General features: G+C 29.4%; 1 protein-coding gene across 2 annotated transcripts; it reads left to right on the top strand.

Moving 5' to 3' along the window:
* Positions 1-15,601: 15,601 nt before the first annotated feature.
* On the top strand, positions 15,602-21,719 carry LOC110629790 (BEL1-like homeodomain protein 4). Of its 2 annotated transcripts, none has more exons than XM_021776904.2 (5): positions 15,602-15,953; positions 16,180-17,631; positions 18,866-19,251; positions 19,997-20,057; positions 21,015-21,719. In XM_021776904.2, exons 2-5 carry the CDS (start codon positions 16,264-16,266, stop codon positions 21,657-21,659), a joined length of 2,460 nt encoding a protein of 819 aa, XP_021632596.1. In that variant the 5' UTR covers positions 15,602-15,953; positions 16,180-16,263; the 3' UTR covers positions 21,660-21,719. The 2 variants fall into 2 exon arrangements, with proteins under 2 accessions (XP_021632596.1, XP_021632595.1); XM_021776903.2 differs by having other exon boundaries at positions 15,603-15,953; positions 16,183-17,631.
* Positions 21,720-22,100: the final 381 nt, after the last annotated feature.

The following is a 22,100-nucleotide window of genomic DNA, read 5'->3' as shown; positions in this document are numbered from 1 at the left end:
AATTATTTTAAAAATATAATTAAAGTAGAAAATTATGTGGGTTATGAGAAGCAATGATTGAAAAAAGATGGCGCAGGTTAGAACCGAAAGACAAAAAGCCAAAAGGCTGCAAACGCACACACTTTCTGTATCAACAATTTCATTTACTTCCCATTTTGCCTCTTGCTCAACAGCCTGTCACCTTTCTTTTTCCCCTCTCTTTTTTTTTTTTAGAGACACGTGTCACTTTTCAAATACATATCTTCCCATTTGGACCACATTACTCCCACGTGGCCATGGCCACCCTTTGCCGGCCTTGCCACGTTGACCCCGTCATACAACATTTTGGACCACCTCATATACACTCTAATTTCCCTCCTTATGTGCCTTTTATATATATACACACACAATCAATTATTTCATGTCCTTTTCTATGTGGGTCCACTCCCATAAAGCCCAAAGCCTCCCCTTCTTGATTATTATTATTTTTTTCCATCATACAATATTGAAATTTTCTTTTTTTTTTAAATATAATTTTTATTAAATAAAAGAAATTAAAAAGAAAAGTAAAAGAGAGGAGGTAAGATTATCTGCAAAAGGGTGGAGGCATACCATGAGAATGTTGGTCCCTTAGTTAATGTAATCATCTTAGAGGGAAAGTGACCCTCTTTGAGAAGGACATTGCTTTTTAATTTTCTGTTCAATTCCCAATAAAATTTTTTTTTATACATTTACTAACCAAATTAAATAAACCCATACTCCCAAATTTGATTCCACAATAAATACATTGAATTGAATTTATAAAATACATTACTATAAAATTATTTTGTATTTTACAATTTTTTAATTTTTGTTTGGAATGATAAAAAGTTGAAATGGTCACAACATGAGGTATTGAAATTTATGTGATAGAGAAATGGTTAGGAAAAGACTATGGACTTAGTGGGCATTATGAAATCAAAGTTGCTGAATTTTTTCAAATCAATTGGACACAACTTTGAGAAAAAGGTAGAGAAATAAATCCCAAAGTTTTTGTTTTTTATTTTCTCTAGTGGCTAGCTAAGCTACTAAAGTGGAAAAGAATGCTTCTCAAAAGCTGTCCCTATCCCAACTATATTATTAATATAATATTATACTTTAATAAGATCTTTGTTTTTACTTGGTCTATATAATTAATTAAACATAATCTAATCTGATATGATTGAATTTAACCTTCCATGATTAAATATTTTTTTATAATTAATTAATTATTAATTTAGCTTACTATATCTTCTGACCTGGCCCTCTCATACATCATTTTCCATGTTGCTTCCTTGCTTCTCTAGATACTATATACTTTATTTATTAATTATTTTATTTATATGAAAAGGATTTGGGTAAGTTTAGTGTATGAATATTCTCTTACTTAGCTACTTTTTGTTTTGTTAAAGATGTGAAAAATACTTTTTTTTAATTAAAACTCACAATTTGTATTATTATAATTTTTTTTAAATATTAAAACCAACAAGTATTTATATTGTTTTTTTTATATTTTTTTTTAAAACAATTTGATGTAATTGTTTTTGTTAATTCTCATGTTGGTTGTAGAGAGAAAATAGAGTTTTAATTAGGTAAGTTATTAAATATAATTAATTAAATTAAAATATTTAACATTCATCTTTATTTCAACTTTTCTCACATAAAATCCAAGAAAATTTGATGTAGATCATAAAGGCAAACAGGGATTTGTGAGTTTTATTTATTGGATGACTTGACATGAATGGAACCTTTGAAAAATAAACAAATTAAACACTTGGCATTTTATTGATTATTGTAATTATTTTCTCATGATAATATATAGTCTCAACATGGGTGAATTTCAACTTTCAGCAACCAATGAGAAGCAGAAGCTAATTAAAAGCTTTTTTAAAAAAAAAACTAGGGTTTGGTAGCAGGAGGGTCACGAGCTTCAATTAAATTTCAAGCAACAATATACAAGATTTAAAAAAAAAAAAAAAAAAAAAAAGCTGTTGGTTAGGGCTTAACATCATTATTAGGTAAGGATTACCCAATTTTTAAAATATTTTTATATCTAATTGTTATTATTATTGTTGTTAATTTATTTGATTTCAATTGCAAACAAGCAATTAGGATATATATTATATATTTTTGGAAAATTTGAGTACAAACTTTTATATTCAAATGTTTATAATATATTTTAATTGATGGTTGGTAGTTCTTAATTGGAAAATTAATAATACATGGCATTAATTAATTTAATATTGAATATGATTTGCTTTGCTTAGGTGGCACTGACCCTTTCATCTTTTATCAATTTCTCTCTTAATTGTCCCTTGATTTTGTTACATTAATTTTTTTAGGGATGTTTTACCAAAATGAATTAATTAGTTTTGATTTAAATTTATTTAAATTAAAATGATATCATCTTAAATTTAGATAAAAAAAAATTAAAATATAAAATTTAAATTTGATAAAATTAGCTTATAAATATGGAAAGCATACATAATGTTTCAATGTGGATTTGAAATAATTTCTAGGGTTATTTAAAGTTTCACTATGAAAAGTTCTCATAAGTATTAAGATAGTATTTGAAATTCACAACTTATCAAAAGTCTCCAAAAATTAAGAATAAATCTTTAATTTTAAATTGAGGGATTTGCTATTTAGTATTTGAATATTGTTATTATTAATAAATTAATTTATATATTTTCAAAAATTTATTAAAATGTACTTATATTTTTTCTTCATTAATAAAATAAAATTTTTTTTTCATTAAAAATAAATAAAAAGTGAGAGAGAAATTCTTCTTCCTCTTCCTCTTCTTTTTCAACGCTCTCACCAACTCGTTCATGACTTAGAACTAACTCTTCAATTCTCTCACTGCTCATATCTCTCTCTATCATTCTCGCTCTCTTCCTCCAAATCTTAATTCTAATTTCAATTCTAAATCCTTAATTCTAAAATAATTTTGCATAGGTGCAAGCCTTTCTAGAAACGGATAGGAAGGGAAAATTGGATTGGAACCCTTGATGTCAACAAGCCTTTGATGAGCTTAAACGAGATTTTATCAATCCTCTAATTCTATTATATTGATACAATTATTAAATTTAATAATTTTAAATTAAAATATTATATAGTATCTTTTAATCTTATACTATTATATTGTATTGATACAATTGTTAAATTTAAAATAAACTATCAAATATTATAATTTATTAATATTTCGAATAGACTCATTTTATCTTAAATTTTTTTTTTTTTGTCATCTCATTAATTTCACGTAATTTTTTAACCTAACATGATTGGGATACTAATTTCTCCCGAGCACTAGATTCCAGAAATGACAATCAATTTTAAGATAGAAATCTGTGAAGTAAAGAAAGGGTCGAGTGGTATATTTCAAAGACCCAATACACCTTACAAGGATTTGTCCTTGGCCTGGAATTATAGGAGCTGATAGCCTTAGCTAGAATAGACATATCCAACAGTTAACTAGCTTGGTTATTGACTTGGTACAATACAAATTTCTAACCTGGAAAAGGAAGGCCAATTGAAAAGACAACCTCTACTCTCTTTCTTATTACTCTGACCATCTGCTTTCCTTTGATATTATTTATTTTAAAAATTAAAATTTAAATACATTATTATAAAATTATGATAGATTGTAATTTTTTAAAATAATTAAAATTTTTAATTTTTTTAAAAAATAATTACTTGAAAAGAAATTAATTGAATTCTTGCAAAAAAATTTCATTCTAAACGGAAGATATTCAATAAATATCACATGTTTTAATAATTTTTTATAGTAATTAGCTTAATGTTATAAGAAATAATAGCTAAATATTAATGTTTTTTATTAAATTAAAATATTAAATATTACTTTTACCTCTGTATCACACTTCCATTCTAATTCCACCACAGTTTTCTTTCTTTTCTTATGTAGATGACGTTTGATTACATAAGGAGTAGCTAATTATTCAAAACCTTTAGCCATAACTTGGTTATTGTTGACCTTGCAAGAATGTGTTATTTCATATTTTTATTCAAATATTTAAATTATTTAAATTTGAATTGTGTTAAATTCGTTACAAATTTATAACGAATTAGTAACGAATTTTGTATTCAGTTACTAAATCTGTTACTTAATAAAATTATTTATAAATTAAATAACTAATTTTGAAATCCGTTATAAATCCATTACTAAATTTAGCTAAAAATTAGTAATGGATCTCAATCCGTTACTAAATTTATTACTAAATAAATAAATTCAATGAATAAAATAGTAACGAATTTAATAACGGAATGGAAACTATTATATAATTAGTAACAGATTTAGTAACGGATTTAATTCATTATTATTTTTTAACAAAAAATCGATTTTTTATTTTTTTAAATTTTAAATTTTCTTTTTAAGTTAGTAACGGATATAATTTGTTATTAAATGATTCAAAAATTAATAACGAATTCTATAATCCGTTACTAAATTTTAAAGAATAAAATACCGTACTTTTATTTTAAAATCTCGATTTTTTATTTTTAATTTAGCAATAGAAAAAATCTGTTACTGAATCCATTACTAATTTAAAAAGTAGTAACGGATTAAGAAAATCCATTACTAAAATTTAGAGAATATTTTCACCTTTTTATTTTAATTCGCCCACGTTTTTTTTTAATTTAATAACGAATTCAATCCGTTACTAAATCTATTACTAATTCGTATATTTATACACTCACTTATTTTATCTCCCTTCATTTCATTCGATTTCTTTCTCCTCTTCTCTTCTCTTCTCATTCCTTCATTTTTCCCTTATCTTATTTTCTTGTCTTAATTATTGACTCCATTTTCTTTCATTTTCTTCCATTTTCTTTCATTTCCTTCAATTTTCTCTTCAATTTTCTTTCATTATTAATTTTCCTTTTATCTCTTAATTTTTATTTCATTTTCTTTATTTTCTCTCATATTCTTTTCTTTCATTTTCTTCTATTTTCCTTTATTTTCTTCCATTTTCTTTTATTTTCTCTCCCACTTTCTATCATTTTCCCTTCCTTTTTCTTTCATTATTAATTCATTTATATACTCTAACTTTTTTCTTTCATTATTAATTCATTTATATACTCTAACTTTTTTCTTTCATTCTTTTCTATATCTTCATTTTCTCTTTATTTTTCTTTATTTTTTTTTCATCTTTCTCTCATTTTCTTTTCTTTTTTCTCTTTCTTTCTCTTTTTTCTTCCTTTTTTCTCATTTTCTTTAATTTTCTCATTTTTCCTTATTTTCTCTTCATTTTTATCATTATTTTCTTCTATTTTCTTTCTTTTCTTATTTTCTCTTTTGTATCTCATTTTTTTTCCATTCTCTCACATTTTTGCATTTTTTTAGATTTTTCTCATATAATTTTATAATAATTTTCTTATAAAATTAATAAAATTTAAAATATTAAAGTTAATATTTAATGTAAAATAAATGAAAAAATTAATAGTTTACCATAATTAAGTTATTATTTAATGTAAAATATAATGAAATAAATTAATAATTTAATATAATTTTTTAAATATTTTTTTAAAAATTAACAAAAATTTAATAATAGAATATAGATTTAATATATTTTTTTATTTTTTATTTTATCAAATTAGTAACGGATAGAAAATGATTTCTATATGTTACTAAATTTAATAACGGATTTAATTTATATATATATTTTAAAATTTTTATTAAATTAGTAACAGATTTTAAATCCGTTACTAAATTTCATTACAAATCCGTTACTAAATCCGCTATAAAATTAGTAACAGATTGCTAATCGGTTACTATTGCATTAGCAATGAGATTCATAGTAACGGATATAAATCCGTTACTAAACAGGTTAGTAACAGATTTTTCATTAATTAGTAACGGAAAAATCCGTTACTAATTGGAAAAAATCTTGTAGTGATAAAGTACCTGAGGTGGTTGAAATGTCTCATAAATAGGCGCTAAGCCGCCTGAAGTAGGCAAAATATTGTCTCAGTAGGTACTAAGATACATGAGATGGGCAAAATATCATCTGAGTAGGTAGGCACTAAGGTATCCGATGTGAGCAAAATATCGCCTGAATATGCACTAAGGCGCCTAGAATGGGTGAAATATTATCTGAGTGGGCACTAAGACACCTGATGTGAGCGAAATATCGCCTGAGCAGACGCTAGAACACCTGGTGTGAGCAAAATGTTACTTAAGTGGGCGCTAAAACACTTATAATAGACAGAAAGCCATTTATGGTGAGGAAACATCTGCTATAGTGGGCGGAAAGCCACCTAAGAGAGTAATATATGGCTTGACTTTAAGGAAGAGACTTTCAATATATAGAGCGTACTATTACTTTAGGGTTTTTTTATTGGTGACATGACCTTTTGAGATTCATGTGCAAAAATAGTTCTTGTACAAATATTTTTGTAAAATTCTTTAATACTTATTAAAAATTATGATAGATTAAATTTCATAAATTTTTTCCATAAATATTAGAAGTAATTTTAAATTAATTAAACTATGTATAAATTGCTCTTTAATTATTTAAGACTAAAAGATATATATATATATATATATATGATAAAAATAATAATAGCAAAACATAGCCACATGTGTGATGGCAATTTCACAATTCAAACATAGTTATTTATGCAATCTTAACAATTTAAATTTGTAGGCATAGCATGACAATACTTTGATTAATAAGGTTAGAGTGTGAAGATCCTACTACTATTACTAAAATGAAAATATAAAATTATAAATATATAATTTATATAAGATGACCCATAATGACACGTGATTTTAAAATTAATACAATCTAATAGAGGGCAGAAAATAAATACAAAAGTGAGAAGCAATTATTGCTTACCACTAATTATTAAGTACATATAATATTTTGTTAATGTATGTAAATATGATCATCTTGCTAATAAAATAATAGACTGTTTTTTTTTATTACAATAAAGGGTTATTTTCGAGCCATTAATGAGATGATAGATTTTATAATTATTTTTTGTTAAAAGTAACCTTAATAAAGGGACCAATACAAAGGATCTAGAGTTTGAGCGATCCTTAAAAGTATAGTGTTCAACTATTTATGCATGTGCATATTTTGTAAAATAAATTAAAAAATTAGAGCATATAGTAAGATATATAATAAAAAAATAATACTTGATGACCATAGGATCTTAGATATCTAGATTATGACTAAGCCCACGTTGGAAAGATCATGCCACAATCCTATCAAAGCCTAATACGCAGGTTTGTCCCTTAGTATGCAACACGGGACTCGCTCGGACGGGCTAGATAAGGTCGGATTTAGACCTATGTATGGGAGGTCCAACCCAATCAACTTGATGGATCTGTGAGACAATAGACTCTTGGACATTCTGGATCGTGTCAACATAGCTTCGGAGAAAATTAAATGGCCGCCTGACGATGGAAATGATACAATACGTCTATATATACGATTCAGCGCAATATTGACAGGACATACAGACGCAACACGGTGGTTACATGTCATTAGAAGACAAAAGGGAAAAGAATAAAAAAAGAAAGATACAAGCCAACCAGACCAAACTTACCAAAATACGCCTTGGTCTTATAATTTATTGAATCTCAGAATATCAATACTAAAGATATAAAAAAAAGAAACTCTTAAGAATATTTTAAATTACCCACACTTCTATCATTTAATGTGAAATCATAGTGTATTAAATAGTTTAATAGAATGCAATTGTCTTTATTAACTATAAAAAATAATTTTTAGATTTTTCGTTAAATTTAAATTCAATATTTTTCTTTTAAGTTAAAACATAGATCACACATGAATGCACTCCTCATTCATAATGATTCTATGATAACACTTCGTTATTCATTCAATTTTATTTTTGATAAGAATTATAAGCAAATCTCATTTTACCTCCAATCTTTTTTTGATAATAAACTTATTTAAATGGATGTCACAAATAATACGCTATCCACTTGTTTAATCATAGTTTTTTTAGGTAATAATAAAAAAAAGATGAGAGAAATGCATAATTTTTGTATTAATTTTCACATACGACAGCAATAATATTGTTCACATAATATTTTTTTCTACAAAATAGAAGAGAATATCAAGTGGATTGATTAAGTAACTTTTCGATATTTAAGTCAATATGTATATTAAAAAATTATAAAATTGACTGTTTAAGAGAGTATGATACCTGTATATGGAGTCATAAACTCCTGGTGTATGAGATAAAATTTAAATTAGTTTTGAAATTGGTTGTATAAATAATCCCACAATGTGGGATCACTGTCTCCAAGTCGCCATGTCCGTAGCACTAGATTCCAGAAATCACAAATCACTTTTAAGATAGAAATCTGTGAAGTAGAGAAAGAGTCGAGTGGTATATTTCAATGACCTACTTGTCCTTGGCCTGGATTTATTATCATAGGCGCTCATAGCCTTAGCTAGAATAGAGATATCCATTAGTTAACTAGCTTGGTTATTCACTTCGTACAATACAATTTTCTAACCCGGAAAAGAAGGGCAATTGAAAAGACACTGTTTAGATATACTTTACGCTTAAAATGTTTTTTTTTTTTTGAAGTAAAGAAGAAATGGGAGCAACTTGTGTCCTAATTAATAAAATGTCATAATCTATGTAATGCAATTTGCTGTCTTAATGCGATAGACAAGTAGTTTTCTTTGGGCCACGCTCACCACAGCAATTGGTGGCCTTTGTTTATAATAAATTAAAATAAAAAGAATCCAATTATAGAAGAATATAACAAAATTATTATATAGTTTTTTTTATATTTTAATTATCATCCCAAAAATTTAGATTTTTTATTCAATCCATCGAGTACTTTTATTCTTTAGGAATCCATGGAATAAAATCCATTAATTGTGATTATTAAAATTTAAAAAAATAAAATAATTTAATTATTGTTTAGCACAAATGGGACGGTGCATTTCATTTTCAGTTGAAGAAATAGATATATTCTCATCATAAATTCCCATTAATATAGACCTACTTATTGTCTAGGAATCCATCAATCTCTCCATATATATTATGTTATTAAAAATAAATTAAATAATGTAAACTTATGATATTTTTAATATATAAATTTTATTACATTAATTAATTTATATACAAATTAATTTTTTTTTATAATAATTTATGTATAATGGTATCCTTGAATATAATAGCTCGATGTCCCCAGTCTTGAAGTAGGAGGTCGACAATGACGAAAAAGAAGAAGAGGCAATTGAAGAGGAAAATAAGGGGAGAGTCATGAAAATCGAGCCCCATCCTCCTTCGCACGGATTAGGAATTTCCTCGTCCCATATGCTCAAAAGAACCTAAAAACTAAGCTGCTTGGGTCTCCTTTGTCACTACTTCAAAATCTTTTCAAAGCCTTATTCAAAGTAAGACGATTCTCCGACAAGGAAGAAAGGAAAGAGTAAAAAACGCTATGCCCCACTATTCCTTTGGCCAGTTCAAGATGCTCTATAAGCTATAAGGGCGAGCTATGTGTATAAATTTCGTGTGTAGCGATTGAACGTTCCAAATGCATCCAACAGAAATTGAATCAATGAATTATTTATTTATTTATTTATTTTTTTGGTATAAGTTGAGCGCTTTAATTAGGGATGTAAACGGGTAGGGTATCCGCGAAATTGATGGTACTCAAACCCGAATCCGATTATATATAAAATTTTCGAACCCGTCCCAAATCCGTTTAGTATTTTAATTTTATTATCCATACCCGTTCCAAATCCATTTAACAATACACATACAATACCCGAATCCGATCGAACCCGATTTTTTTAAATTGAATTCAATGAAAAAAATTTAAAAATTTAGATCTTATAACCCAAATATCAAACCCTAAATTAGAAAATTTGCACAATCTGAATTATAAAATTTGCACAACCTGAATATCAACCTCAATTATCTATTCAACTAAAACAATTGCTAAGATATGCACAACCCAGCAGTAGAAATATTGGAGATATACCCAGCAGTAGAAATATTGGAGACATACCCAGCAGTAGAAATATTGGAGAGCAATAATCAAATAGCAAATATCCAAATAATCAAATTAATAGTTCATAAATTCTAAAATTCTTTAATAGCAACTAAAAATTCTTTAACAATATGCACATAAAAGATTTGATTATCAAAAAATTTGATTGCAAACCTATTCCAGCCAAAGGAGATGTCGCCGACGCCGATTGTGGAGAGGCGGGGAGAAGGAAGAGTTGTCTCCGACTGAGAAGTGGGAGATGTGGCCACTGGAGAGAGAGAGAAGGAGATATCGACTGGGGAGAGAAAGGAGATATCGACGGTGTCGATTGGGCTGTCGGCACTCGTCAGTGAAATGGGGGAGAGAGGCGTTGACTGGAAAGTGGGACTGTGGGAGATGTTACCGACTGGAGAGAGGAGATATTGATGACTGAGGGAGAAGAAAATCACAAAACCCTAACACGAACAAAATATCCCAATCCAATGAATTCCAATACCTGAAAGTTAAACTGGATTCCGATTCACCGAGTTAGGGAAAGGAGCTGAGTCATTTATAGGAGGAGAAGAATCCTTAATACCACAGTATAAACAAATGACTGGCGGGGAAGAACAGTGAGCTCCTGCATTACTATGGTGACTGGTGGACGGGCAGATGAAGAAGAGAGGAGAAGGTGATATCTAATTGGGCTTTAGGTGACTGGCCTGCGCCGGCAGTCGTCAGTGAAGTGGAGGAGAGAGGCCGATTGGGAATTAGGAATTATAGGAAGGGAAGCAGGGAGAGAGGCGACGACAGAGAGAGGGTAGTGAAAATGAAAAAAAGAAATTATGGATCAGTGTTAGGATTAGTTTTGTTATATACTAATCGGGTTCGAGTAACGGGCATCCAATAGTCTAATTCCGAACTCTATCCGAATTCGAGACGGGTAAAATTTTTCAAATTCGAATCCGCCCAAATCCGTTTTATAAAAACCCAAATCCGTTCTAATAGGGTTTGGACGGATCGGGTACCCGTGAAAACCCGCCCGCCTGACATCCCTAGCTTTAATCAATCAGTTATGGACGCAATGAGACTCAACGAGTGAATTAAGTTTTAGTATTCTTTTTTTGAACTTTTATTTTTTTATAAAAGGAGATTTGAGAAAAGATGGAATAAAAATAGAAATGAATCCGTTCAATTTTTTTATTAATTAATAAAATTGAAATAAAAATAAAAATTTTCAAAATAAAAAATCAAACTGCAATAAAAAAAATACAAGCGGACTAAATTTAACTAAATCACTAATTTATAAGTTGTCAAAACAGATTTAAGAGTCTAGATATTTGTATATTTAAAAAATTTATTAATTAATCCTTATTTCAGAATTACTCAATTAAAATATTTTATACTTTATAAAATTAAATTTTTTAATTTTTTATCAAATAATTTTTATTCATCTTTAATATTATTTAATTCATTTAATTTAGTTGTTCATTTTATTTTATCTCTCTCATTCTCCAACTTTTCAATTTAAAAAATTTACTTTTTATCTTTAAAATTTTAATTTCAAATACATAATTTTTTTAAATTATTCATTCATTATATAATTTAATTTTATATGTTATTTTTATTATTAAAAAATAATTATTTCACTTAATTAATTTTTAATTTATTTATATTATTGAAATTATTTATTCAACTATTTAAATTTAGAGAAATAAAATTTAAATTTTTATAAATAAAAGTGTTTATAAGTAATATTTTATTAATTAATAAGTTTTATGGAATATTTAAATTTAAAAAATATAAATTTAATAGTTAATAGGTTACATAATTTAAATTTAAAAATATTTAAATATAAATCAAGTATTGTTTTTATAAATAATATGTTAAATTATTTAAATTTAAAAAAATAAAATAGAAATATTATTTCATAGTTAATGGATTAAATAATTTAACTTAAAAATTAAAATTTATAATAAATGTTATTTTAAATTATTATATTATTTTAATAATATTATTTTTTAATAAATTTACATGTTAATAGAAATAGTTTTTTATAATAAATATTATTAAAAATCAATTTCATAATAAAATAAAAATAAGTTATTGATATACTGATTATCGATTTATATTGAAATATATATTTATAAATATTAAAAATAAATTGTTATTAATTTATTTTAATAAATAAATAAATAAATTATAATTTAATTATAATATTTTATTAATTTTTATAATTTTTTTAAAAATATATTTATTTTATGTATTTTATTTTCATTAATTATTTATCAAAATCGTACCCTCCTAAAATAAACTTTCTCCTAAGTCGTAATAATGTATGGCTAGCAAATAACACATGCGGAAGATGGGAATTTTTTTTTAAAAACAAAAGAAAATTTATATATATATTTAAAAGAAGTGCAGTGTGAGCAATTAATGTAAAAAAAAGAGTAATAATAAAGGACACGTGTGTAGAGCCGACTTTGGCACGTGAGGGGCAGATGAGATATTAGATTATCAATGATGAGGTGGAAGGAGGGTGGGATTCACGTGACCATCGCCCGAAAGAGAGAAGAAGAGGAAGGAGGTTAGGGCGTCAACTATCAATCTGGTTTGCAGTTGAGATAGACAAATTAAGTGCTTTCTAATCTTCCTTTCTTTGCACGTGTCACCCTATCACTACAAATTAATCGGTCTTTTCTGTTCAAATAGCTTTTTTTTTTTTTTTTAAAATTCACTTTTTAAAAAATAATATTTACATAATTTCATTTGTTATCATATTTAAGGTTGTTTCTTTAGTTGATTTCAGACAAAGTAAAATTATTTTTAATTTATAAATTTTTTTATTATTATTATTTCATTAACATAATCTTTATATATATATTATTTATAATTTAATTTATTATAAACTTTTGCAACAAATAGAACCTCACTCTGAAACTGAATACATAATCTTTCCACTCAGTTTTTGGTAAGTACAATCCATGCACGAAATAAACATGCCAATTTCTCATATAGCCACAGGGTATTAAACTCTTAATATATAAAGATAGAGTTGAATAAAACAACAAAAAGAAGTTTGAAATTGATTTTTTTACTATTTAGAAAAAATTGATTTTTTTTAAAGTTTGAAAATTAATTATTACTGAAATTATTTTATTTAGATTAATTTAATAAATTTATTCCTAACTTGGGCATTATTTTATATTTGTTTCTATTTATTATTTTATTATTAATTTGAATTTCATTAAACTAAACAAAATTATTTTTTCATAAGTTTTAATTTATTTTTATCTCTAGATAGTAAAGAATATAAAGTATTTTTCATAAGTTAGTACTATAATAATTAATATTGACATTAAAAAAAACTTTCCTTATGTTACTAATTAGAAAGAAATTTTAATTTTTAAAATATAATAATTTTTGTAGATTTTTTTATTTACGTTAAATTAATTGTATAACTAAATAACAGCTTTTAAAAATTCTAACATTATTTACACTGCTTTTTTATTCAATAATTTAATTTCTATAATTAATTTAATTTTATTATATTATAATTTTATTATTAAATAAATAATTTCATTATTTTCAAGTTAGTTACCTTTCATTTCAGATTAATAATTAACCTTTTAATTTTAACTAATTATATATGAAAATACTTAAATATAATAAGTTGGATTAATTTCATTTTCTATTAATTAATATTAATATTAGTAATGACATGCATTGATAAGCCATAAAAAGGAAAACATATAATCCTGTCTTTGCTTCAATGATTGTCTTGTCTTTCTCCATTGATCTCCTCTTTCCTAGCCTGTCTCTAAAATTGATCATGTGGGGGACATTGGAAGTTGGGTTCCAAGCTTTATGGAACCCTAAAAATAAAAAATAAAAAATAAATTAAGGGTAAGGAGACTAATTTCATGAGGGATCAAAGAAATTAAAGCAAATGCCTAAAGAGGTTATGCAAGTACTCTTGGATGGTGACCATATCAATCCTAAAAAACCAAAACCAAAACCAAAACCAAATCTAAAATCAAAACCCTACTTTCACATGAAAAATTTCCATGCTTTAATTTGATAACGAGAACTTATTTTTCTATTAATAGGCTTTTTATCACATAAAAAAAATTCTAAAAATAAAATTTTTTTATATGATGGGTATAATTTTTTTTTTTAAAAATAAATATTTTATTTAAGGAAGATAAAATACCAATTAAAATGAAAAAGATTCACCACCTTTTGCTCATCAAAAAGCTATACATTAATTGTGAAAGAAAGTGCCCCACTATCTCCAATTATACATTTTGAAGCATAATATATTCGTATTAGATCCTTTGTAGACAAGGGCATGATCAATTTGATAATAATAATAAATTTTAAATTTTTAAATAATATTTAATAATAAATTTTTAAATAATATTTAATATTTTAAAAATCAAGCGAGTGGATCATGAAATGCTCTCTTTTAATTTTTAATTAATAATTATTATATATGATTATAAAATTTTCTGAACATAAAAACAAAGGGAAAATAGGAAGAGTTAAGTTGCCAAACTTTACAACGGTCATATGTGGCTTCAACTCCATGAGCCCAAAACCCACGGGGCATGGCACGTGACACTCATGTTTCGGTTGTCGGATTTTTTCTTAATTATTTTTGTATATATTAATTATTTGTATTTGTCTATCTCTGTTTGCCCGTGCAGTTAGCTTCAGCTCTGGACGTGTTATTAATGTATAAAAACGCAATCTCAAACTGACGAAAATGCCCTCACCAACTTGTAGTTTTGATGGGTTGGAAATCATTATTAGCTAGGGCATTATAGTAATATAATGAAATCAATAGGATGGTGGTAGTTTGGATCATTGAGATGACCTTGTACTCACCTTATCTTTTTTTTATTCCGTAGTTTGCGTTGGTTTCCAAAGGACGTAAGCAAAATGACAACAATACCCTGCATTTCCAACCCAACATTTTCGTCATTTCCCATTACTTAAAAAAATATTTATATTTTTTTATTAAATACATTATTTCCAGAAAAATTTAGGAAGAAATTGACTGTTTATTTTCATATATTATTAATTTTATTTTGAAAATGCTAGTTTGGATTCTGAGTACTAACATGCACTTAATTTTATAGTTAATTTTCTCAAAATTTTTAATAATTATTTAAAAAATTTACTATTATATTATAAAAATTAATTAATTGATATATCGATTTTAAAAATTATATTAAAATAATTTTATTATGAGAAATTAATTAATAAATTTTTTTATAATATAAAAATTAAATAATAATTTTTTTAATTAATTAATTTTGCAAATTACGATTTTAATTTAATTCAATAAAATTTAAATTTAAATCGATATAATTTTGATTTAAAATAAGAACACTAATTAATCCTGAAGCTTGGGAGAGGGTCATACAAGTAACTTGATAAAGACATTAATAATAAATTGTAGCTAAAGTCTTTGTTTTTTCATAGTTTGTGTTTTTATTTTATTTTGCAAAAATTAAAGAAATATAGTAAAAGGAGAAGAAGGTGAAGGAGAGAAAGAAGGAATAGCGACCTCTTCTTTTTTTTTATTTTTTTTTTTGGGCTCTCTTTCTTTCTCAGAAAGAGAGAGAGAGAGAGAGAGAGAGAGAGAGAGAGAGAGAGAGAGATCAGTAGTCTGCGGCCTTAAGCCACCATTCTATTTTCCCTTGCTGCTTTTATTTTATTGTTAAAACTTCACCTCACCTTCTACAAGCTTTGGTTGCAAAAACACACACACCCACACACACACACAGCAACTGCTGCAAGACGCAGCATCTAGCGAAGAGAAAGAAAAGGAGAGAAAGAGAAAGAAAGAGACGACAGATTGAGAGAAAAAGAAACGAATTCGCAGAAGCTTTCAAAACAAACAGAAGAGAAAACGATGGCTGATATCTTTACATCTCTTCACACTCTCAAACTCCAAGAGGTATATTTGTTTGTGTGTGTTTATGTATATTTAGATGATGAACAAAGCTGAAATTAATATTTTTTTAATAGAAAAAAAAAATCAAGAAAAGACCCAGTTGATACTCTTATAGCCCTATCTCTCTCTCTTCCTCTTTCGTTTTCTTGTTTTTTTGCTATGTTTCTTGATATGTAAACTCGTGGGTGTTTATTGTTTTGGTTGTGTCGTTTAACGGATTCATGTGCAGCAGAATTGAGCAAGAGGGAAAGTGAAAGCGAAGATCAGTGAGTGACTAAGAGATGATGATCATCATCAATACCAAGAAACTAATATGGGGATAGCAACACCACCGCTCCCTCCAATTCTCAAGACTCACCAGTCGTCGGTTGCTCCATTGATTCCATCCAAGTCTAATTCTATGTCCCAAGACTATCACCAAGCTGGAATCTTCTCTTTCTCGAATGGCTTCGAGAGATCCCAGGTAACTCATCACCAAGAACATCACCAGCAGCAACAGCACCACTTAGCTCAGCAGATCCGCAGAGACAAACTTAGAGTTCAAGCGGGTTATGGCCCTCCTTCTGAGCCATTAGTGGGTATTGAAGATGAAGAATCCGGTGGCCTTCCGGTCTATGAAACTGCCGGTATGTTATCAGAAATGTTCAATTTCCCTCCTGGAGGGCCTGTCACTGCTGCTGAATTGTTGGACCAGCCGTTGCAGTCTAATTATCGGACGGCTCATCCGCGTCAACAACAGCCAGTGACGACCAACGAATGGTACAGCAACAACCGGCAAGGGATGGTAGGAGTTTTGGGTCCTTTAGGGGATTCAAAGAATCATAATAGCCGCGAAAGTTTAGCTCAACATCATCAGATTTCAGGCATTAATGCAGATTCAGCTGCTGCCATGCAGCTTTTTCTCATGAATCCACAGCCAAGATCACCATCTCCTGCTCCTTCACATCCCCATCATCCTCCTGCGACTTCTTCTACACTTCACATGTTGTTACCAAACCCATCTACTTCTCTTCAAGGGTTTAGCGTGTCTGGTCATGGAGGAGCTTTCGGCGCTAGTAGTGAGATATCTCCCCCACAATTCACATGGGTTCCTGGTAGTGCTAACGAAGGAGCCAACACTGGTGCTCAGCTCAATAACCCAGTTGAGATTGGCAGTGTTGTGGAAGGACAAGGACTTTCTTTGTCATTATCATCATCGTTGCAGCACTTGGAGGCAGCCAAAGCAGAAGAATTGAGGATGGGAGAGAGTGGATTATTATATTACAATCAAGGAGGGGGCTCCTCTTCTGCTGCTGCTCAGTATTACAAGAATTTGGGTGGTCAACACCAGGCATTGCATTTGCAAGCAGGAGTTGGGCAGAACCATCAAGTTCATGTTGGATTTGGATCTTCTTTAGGAATGGTTAATGTTTTGAGGAATTCCAAGTATGTGAAAGCAGCTCAGGAATTGTTAGAAGAATTTTGCAGTGTTGGGAGAGGTCAATTCAAAAAGAACAAATATACTAGGCAAAACACCAACCCTAGTTCCAATAATCCAGGCGGCAGTAGTGGTGGCGGTAGCGGTGGCGGCGGCGGCGGCGGCGGTTCTTCATCTTCAACAAAGGATTTCCCTCCTTTATCAGCTTCTGATAGGATTGAGCACCAGAGGAGGAAGGTCAAACTTTTATCCATGCTTGATGAGGCATGTAATCTTCTCTCTCACTACTCTCTATCTCTCTCTCCCTGAGAGTCAAGACCCAATCTTTTTTGGTTTATTTTACTGAGTCCATTATTTTAGAAATAGGGTCGAACAGAAATATTCCGATCAGTTTCTTGATCAATATTTTAAGAGGCAATAAAAGGAAAAAAAGCCGGCTGGTGCAATAGGGTTGCATAGGATCTAGTTGGTAGAGTTGGATTAGTCATTATATAATAATAGTTTTTATTTTGTTGTTATTAAACGTTTTCACAGTCGATTGGATTGGTGGGGAGGCTGTTAAGGTACTTTGGATTTTGGTTAAGTAAAAACATGAGAGACTACTATTAGGGGTATGTGTCCAGCAAGAAGCGACGTTCCTCCTGATTGGGAAGATGACTCGCAAGCCACCACCATATTACGTAGGGAACTTATCATAAAGCTTACCCATCATAGTAATTTTTCATAGAAAGAAACCCCGTTGATATTATACATCTTTTTCTTTTTGTTTAAGTATGCACTCACAGCACAGACGCAAGCAAGCAAGCGAGCCTGCGAAATTGGCTGTATATGGGAGAGATAAGGAGAGTTATAAGAAAAGAAACACAATGATATTCTATTTATTCGTTTTCCATTAACAATCATTTCACTGTAACAGTACCTTTGATCCTCGCATTTATACTTCTTTTTTTTTCTCTCTGCATTCTCTCTTTCCTTTAAGAGCAACAAAGTCCTTTTCTAATTGTCTTTGGGTCATCAATCTCTGAAAGAGGAGCTTTGTTTGGCTTTCTTTCCTTTTTATTATTTTGTTTCATCATCACATCATATTCTTAGTCCTATGATTTGTTTTATTCTCTGTTTCAACCTTCTATTTTTTTAATACATAATATTAGTCAAGAGTGACATAATTCTAGGACACTACTCATATCACATTCAGAATCATTTGTACATGATTTTTGTCCTTTTTAGACCAAGGTCTTAATTAACTAAGTATTAACTCCCATTACAATATAACAACATGAGTAATTTCTGTTTTCAATTCGGTCTCCAACTCTCAACAACTACTACTTTTTGGGTTGGTAGGGAAGAGAAAAGAAAGAAAGGAATTAATATCAAGGTGTATGGTACTATGATTTTTTTTTTCTGGTACTAGACCACAACAGTTAACGAGCATTGGGATTGATGAGATTGAATTTTCTTGAAAATTAATATGTCTGTGCATGTGGTCAACAATTTGCAGGTGGATAGAAGATACAACCATTACTGTGAACAAATGCAAATGGTGGTGAATTCATTTGACCTAGTAATGGGTTTTGGAGCAGCAGTTCCTTACACAGCCCTTGCCCAGAAAGCAATGTCAAGGCATTTTCGATGTCTAAAGGATGCAATTGCAGCACAGTTGAAGCAAAGTTGTGAACTACTTGGTGAGAAAGATGGAGCAGGGACCTCAGGCATAACAAAAGGAGAGACTCCAAGGCTAAAATTGCTAGAGCAAAGCTTAAGACAACAACGAGCCTTTCACCAAATGGGTATGATGGAACAAGATGCTTGGAGACCACAAAGAGGCTTACCTGAAAGATCTGTCAACATTTTGAGAGCTTGGCTTTTTGAGCATTTTCTCCATCCGTACGTTTTCCTTTACCCATATAAAAAAAACAGTGTGTCGCATCATTAGAAAAATGAGAAATCTAAATCAAAGCAATAATTATTATCATTGATTAAAAGCTTTTTACTAGATGACATAATAATGATGCTTTAAATAATTAGTTAACTAGAAAATATGCATGGATACACGGGATCCAAGTTCCTTTCGTTGTTTCTCTATCTTTCTTTTGTAAATTGTGATTAAAGTGACAGCAATACAGTGTCCTCGTCAACAAAAAGCTGTAAAAAGAGTTTTCTTTGCCTAGTGCTTTTCACATTGCAGCAATACTTAGTCTCTTGCAGAGCCAGAAATTAGTTAAGTATAAAATCAAACTTTATTGAAGTGTATTATCAATGGCCATTGGGCATTCGCCACACCTTCTCTCTCTCTCTCTCTCTCTCTCTCTCTCTCTTTCCACTGTAAACAAAAGGGAAAAGAAAAGAAAAGAAAAAGAAGAAAACCCAGTTTTCTTTAAAGACAAGTGATGTAATGTAAATAATAATAATAAGAAGAGAGAGATCAGAGAGTGCAGTTGTCTTTCTATACTTCTGCTACAGCTACTGCTACGGTGCTGTCTGTTACTGTGGTCATCTTTCTTCTCTTGGATTCTCACGCCCCATGCAGAAGAAAGGTTCAATTCTATCTAGGGGTACATAAAGCATTGGTGTCTCTTTATACAGTTTAGGTAATAAGGTCTCTGATGTCATTTTCTGGTCTCTTTCTCAGGTATCCAAGCGATGCAGATAAGCATCTGTTGGCTCGACAGACTGGTTTATCGAGAAATCAAGTTAGTTGTTCACTCTCTCTCTCTCTCTCTCTCTCTCTCTCTCTCTTTATGAATATGTACACAACTTTTCTCATCTTAAACAAAACAGTGAAAACTTTAATACAGAAGAAAAAAGAGATTGTTTTCATGTATCTGGTTTGCTGTGCGCTGAACTTAGAGAACAGATCCTTAAATGAGAAAGAAGAATAGAGAAACCCAATAGAAGGGACCATCAGTAAGTTCAGTGAGAACTTGCATGGTTTTGGGTTTTATTTCTCTGGTTTTATTGTCTTTCTGTTACAGAGAGGCAGATATGTGAAAAAAAAAACCTCCATTATTTTTCTTTCTTTTCTTTTGGCATGGATTCTGAAATAAATATAAATACTGAGACAGTGAAGGAACTCCTCAAACATAAATATTTAAGAGCAGAAGCAAGTACACTAGATATGAGACATGAAAGTTTGCAGCTTTGATTGTCTCTCTCTCTCTCATTCTCTCTCACTTTCTCCAAGCATAAGAGAAAGAAACATAAGGCAGTGAATATATATATTTTTTTGTACTTGGAATCTTTACCTTCTTGTGTTCCCATTTTTTTTACTCTGCAAGTGAAAAAATTTCTCTCTTCATTACTCTCTCAAATCTCCATTATGTACGTTATCATGCAATTGCTTCTCTTACTATGGGGTGACTACCAAAACCCTTGTTTCTTTTTTTTTTTTTATAAAAAAAAAAGAGTTCACTTTTCATTTATTAGATTTATATTTTCCTTCTCAGATCTAGAAAATGTTAGAACATAGAAGCGAAATTGTTCTTTGGAAGTATATGATAATAATATTCCATTGAATAATTACGTATGAGCTTAAATATTTATGTATGCTATTATGATATGATATTTATGCATATTTGATCCGTAAATGTAGAAAGAATGGCAAGAAATGCAATTTACTAATGATGGATAATGTTAATAAATGCTTGTAGGTTTCGAATTGGTTCATTAATGCAAGGGTTCGGTTGTGGAAACCAATGGTGGAAGAGATGTATCAACAGGAGGCTAAAGAAGATGAAGATGGAGGAGTTGATGAAGATAGAGAAAGAAAGCAAAACAACAACAGTAATAACAAAAGTGGGGTTGCACTTGCACAGACACCAACACCAACTGAATCCTCATCAGCACCTTCCACCACCACAACACTACCACCAGCACCAGTACCAGCACCAGCAGGCAAAAGATCAGAAATTACCAATGAAAATGACCCTTCAATTCTAGCAATCAATAGACAATGTTTCTCGGAAAACCAAGCAAAACACTCTCCTTCCACCACCGCCACCACCATTATTACTCCAACCACAGATCAAGTAGCGCCACCACCATCCCATGCACAGCCTTTCCATGACTTGACGGATGAAACGTGTCGCCGTGGCAGCAACATGGTGGCTGCAGCTGAGTATGGGACCACCTCTGTTCAGCATGCCAATGCTGGACCTGACATTGGGCCTACTCTTATAAGGTTTGGGACCACAGCTACCGCTGGCGATGTGTCGCTCACTCTAGGGCTACGCCATGCCGGAAACATGCCAGAGAAGGGTTCTGCGTTCTCTTTTAGGGACTTTGGGAACTGTTAATTAATTTAAACCCTTTCATTTCTTTATATATAGCACCTTCAACAAAAATATTTATTTTCATTTTCTGTCTTTTATTTATTTTTTTCCCATTTTCATTCTATTAAGCAGAAAATACACAATGAGAAAAACGTAGTGTATTTTAATCGACTTAGCTGTAAGGATATATATATATATATATATTGTAAATGTATAGTAGGCATTGTTTTCCTCCTTGTGTATTTATAAGGTTTTGTACCTCAATCTTGGCCAAAAAAAATTAACATTCGATTTTTACCAAATTCGAATTCTATATCTCATGGCTATTTTAGTATATGATATTTTGAAATTCATAAAATAGGATTTACAGGTTTATATTTAAAGTTGATGTAAACTTAAATGGAAAGGAAAACGTTTCTCCCTTTTATTCTTTTTTTTCTTTTGACCGCTAGTAACATTTAACAC

Source organism: Manihot esculenta, chromosome 13 (assembly GCF_001659605.2).
Source record: "Manihot esculenta cultivar AM560-2 chromosome 13, M.esculenta_v8, whole genome shotgun sequence".
Lineage (NCBI taxonomy): Eukaryota > Viridiplantae > Streptophyta > Magnoliopsida > Malpighiales > Euphorbiaceae > Manihot > Manihot esculenta.
Note: the sequence above shows the minus strand (reverse complement) of the source record. Positions and strands in the feature narration are given on the sequence as shown.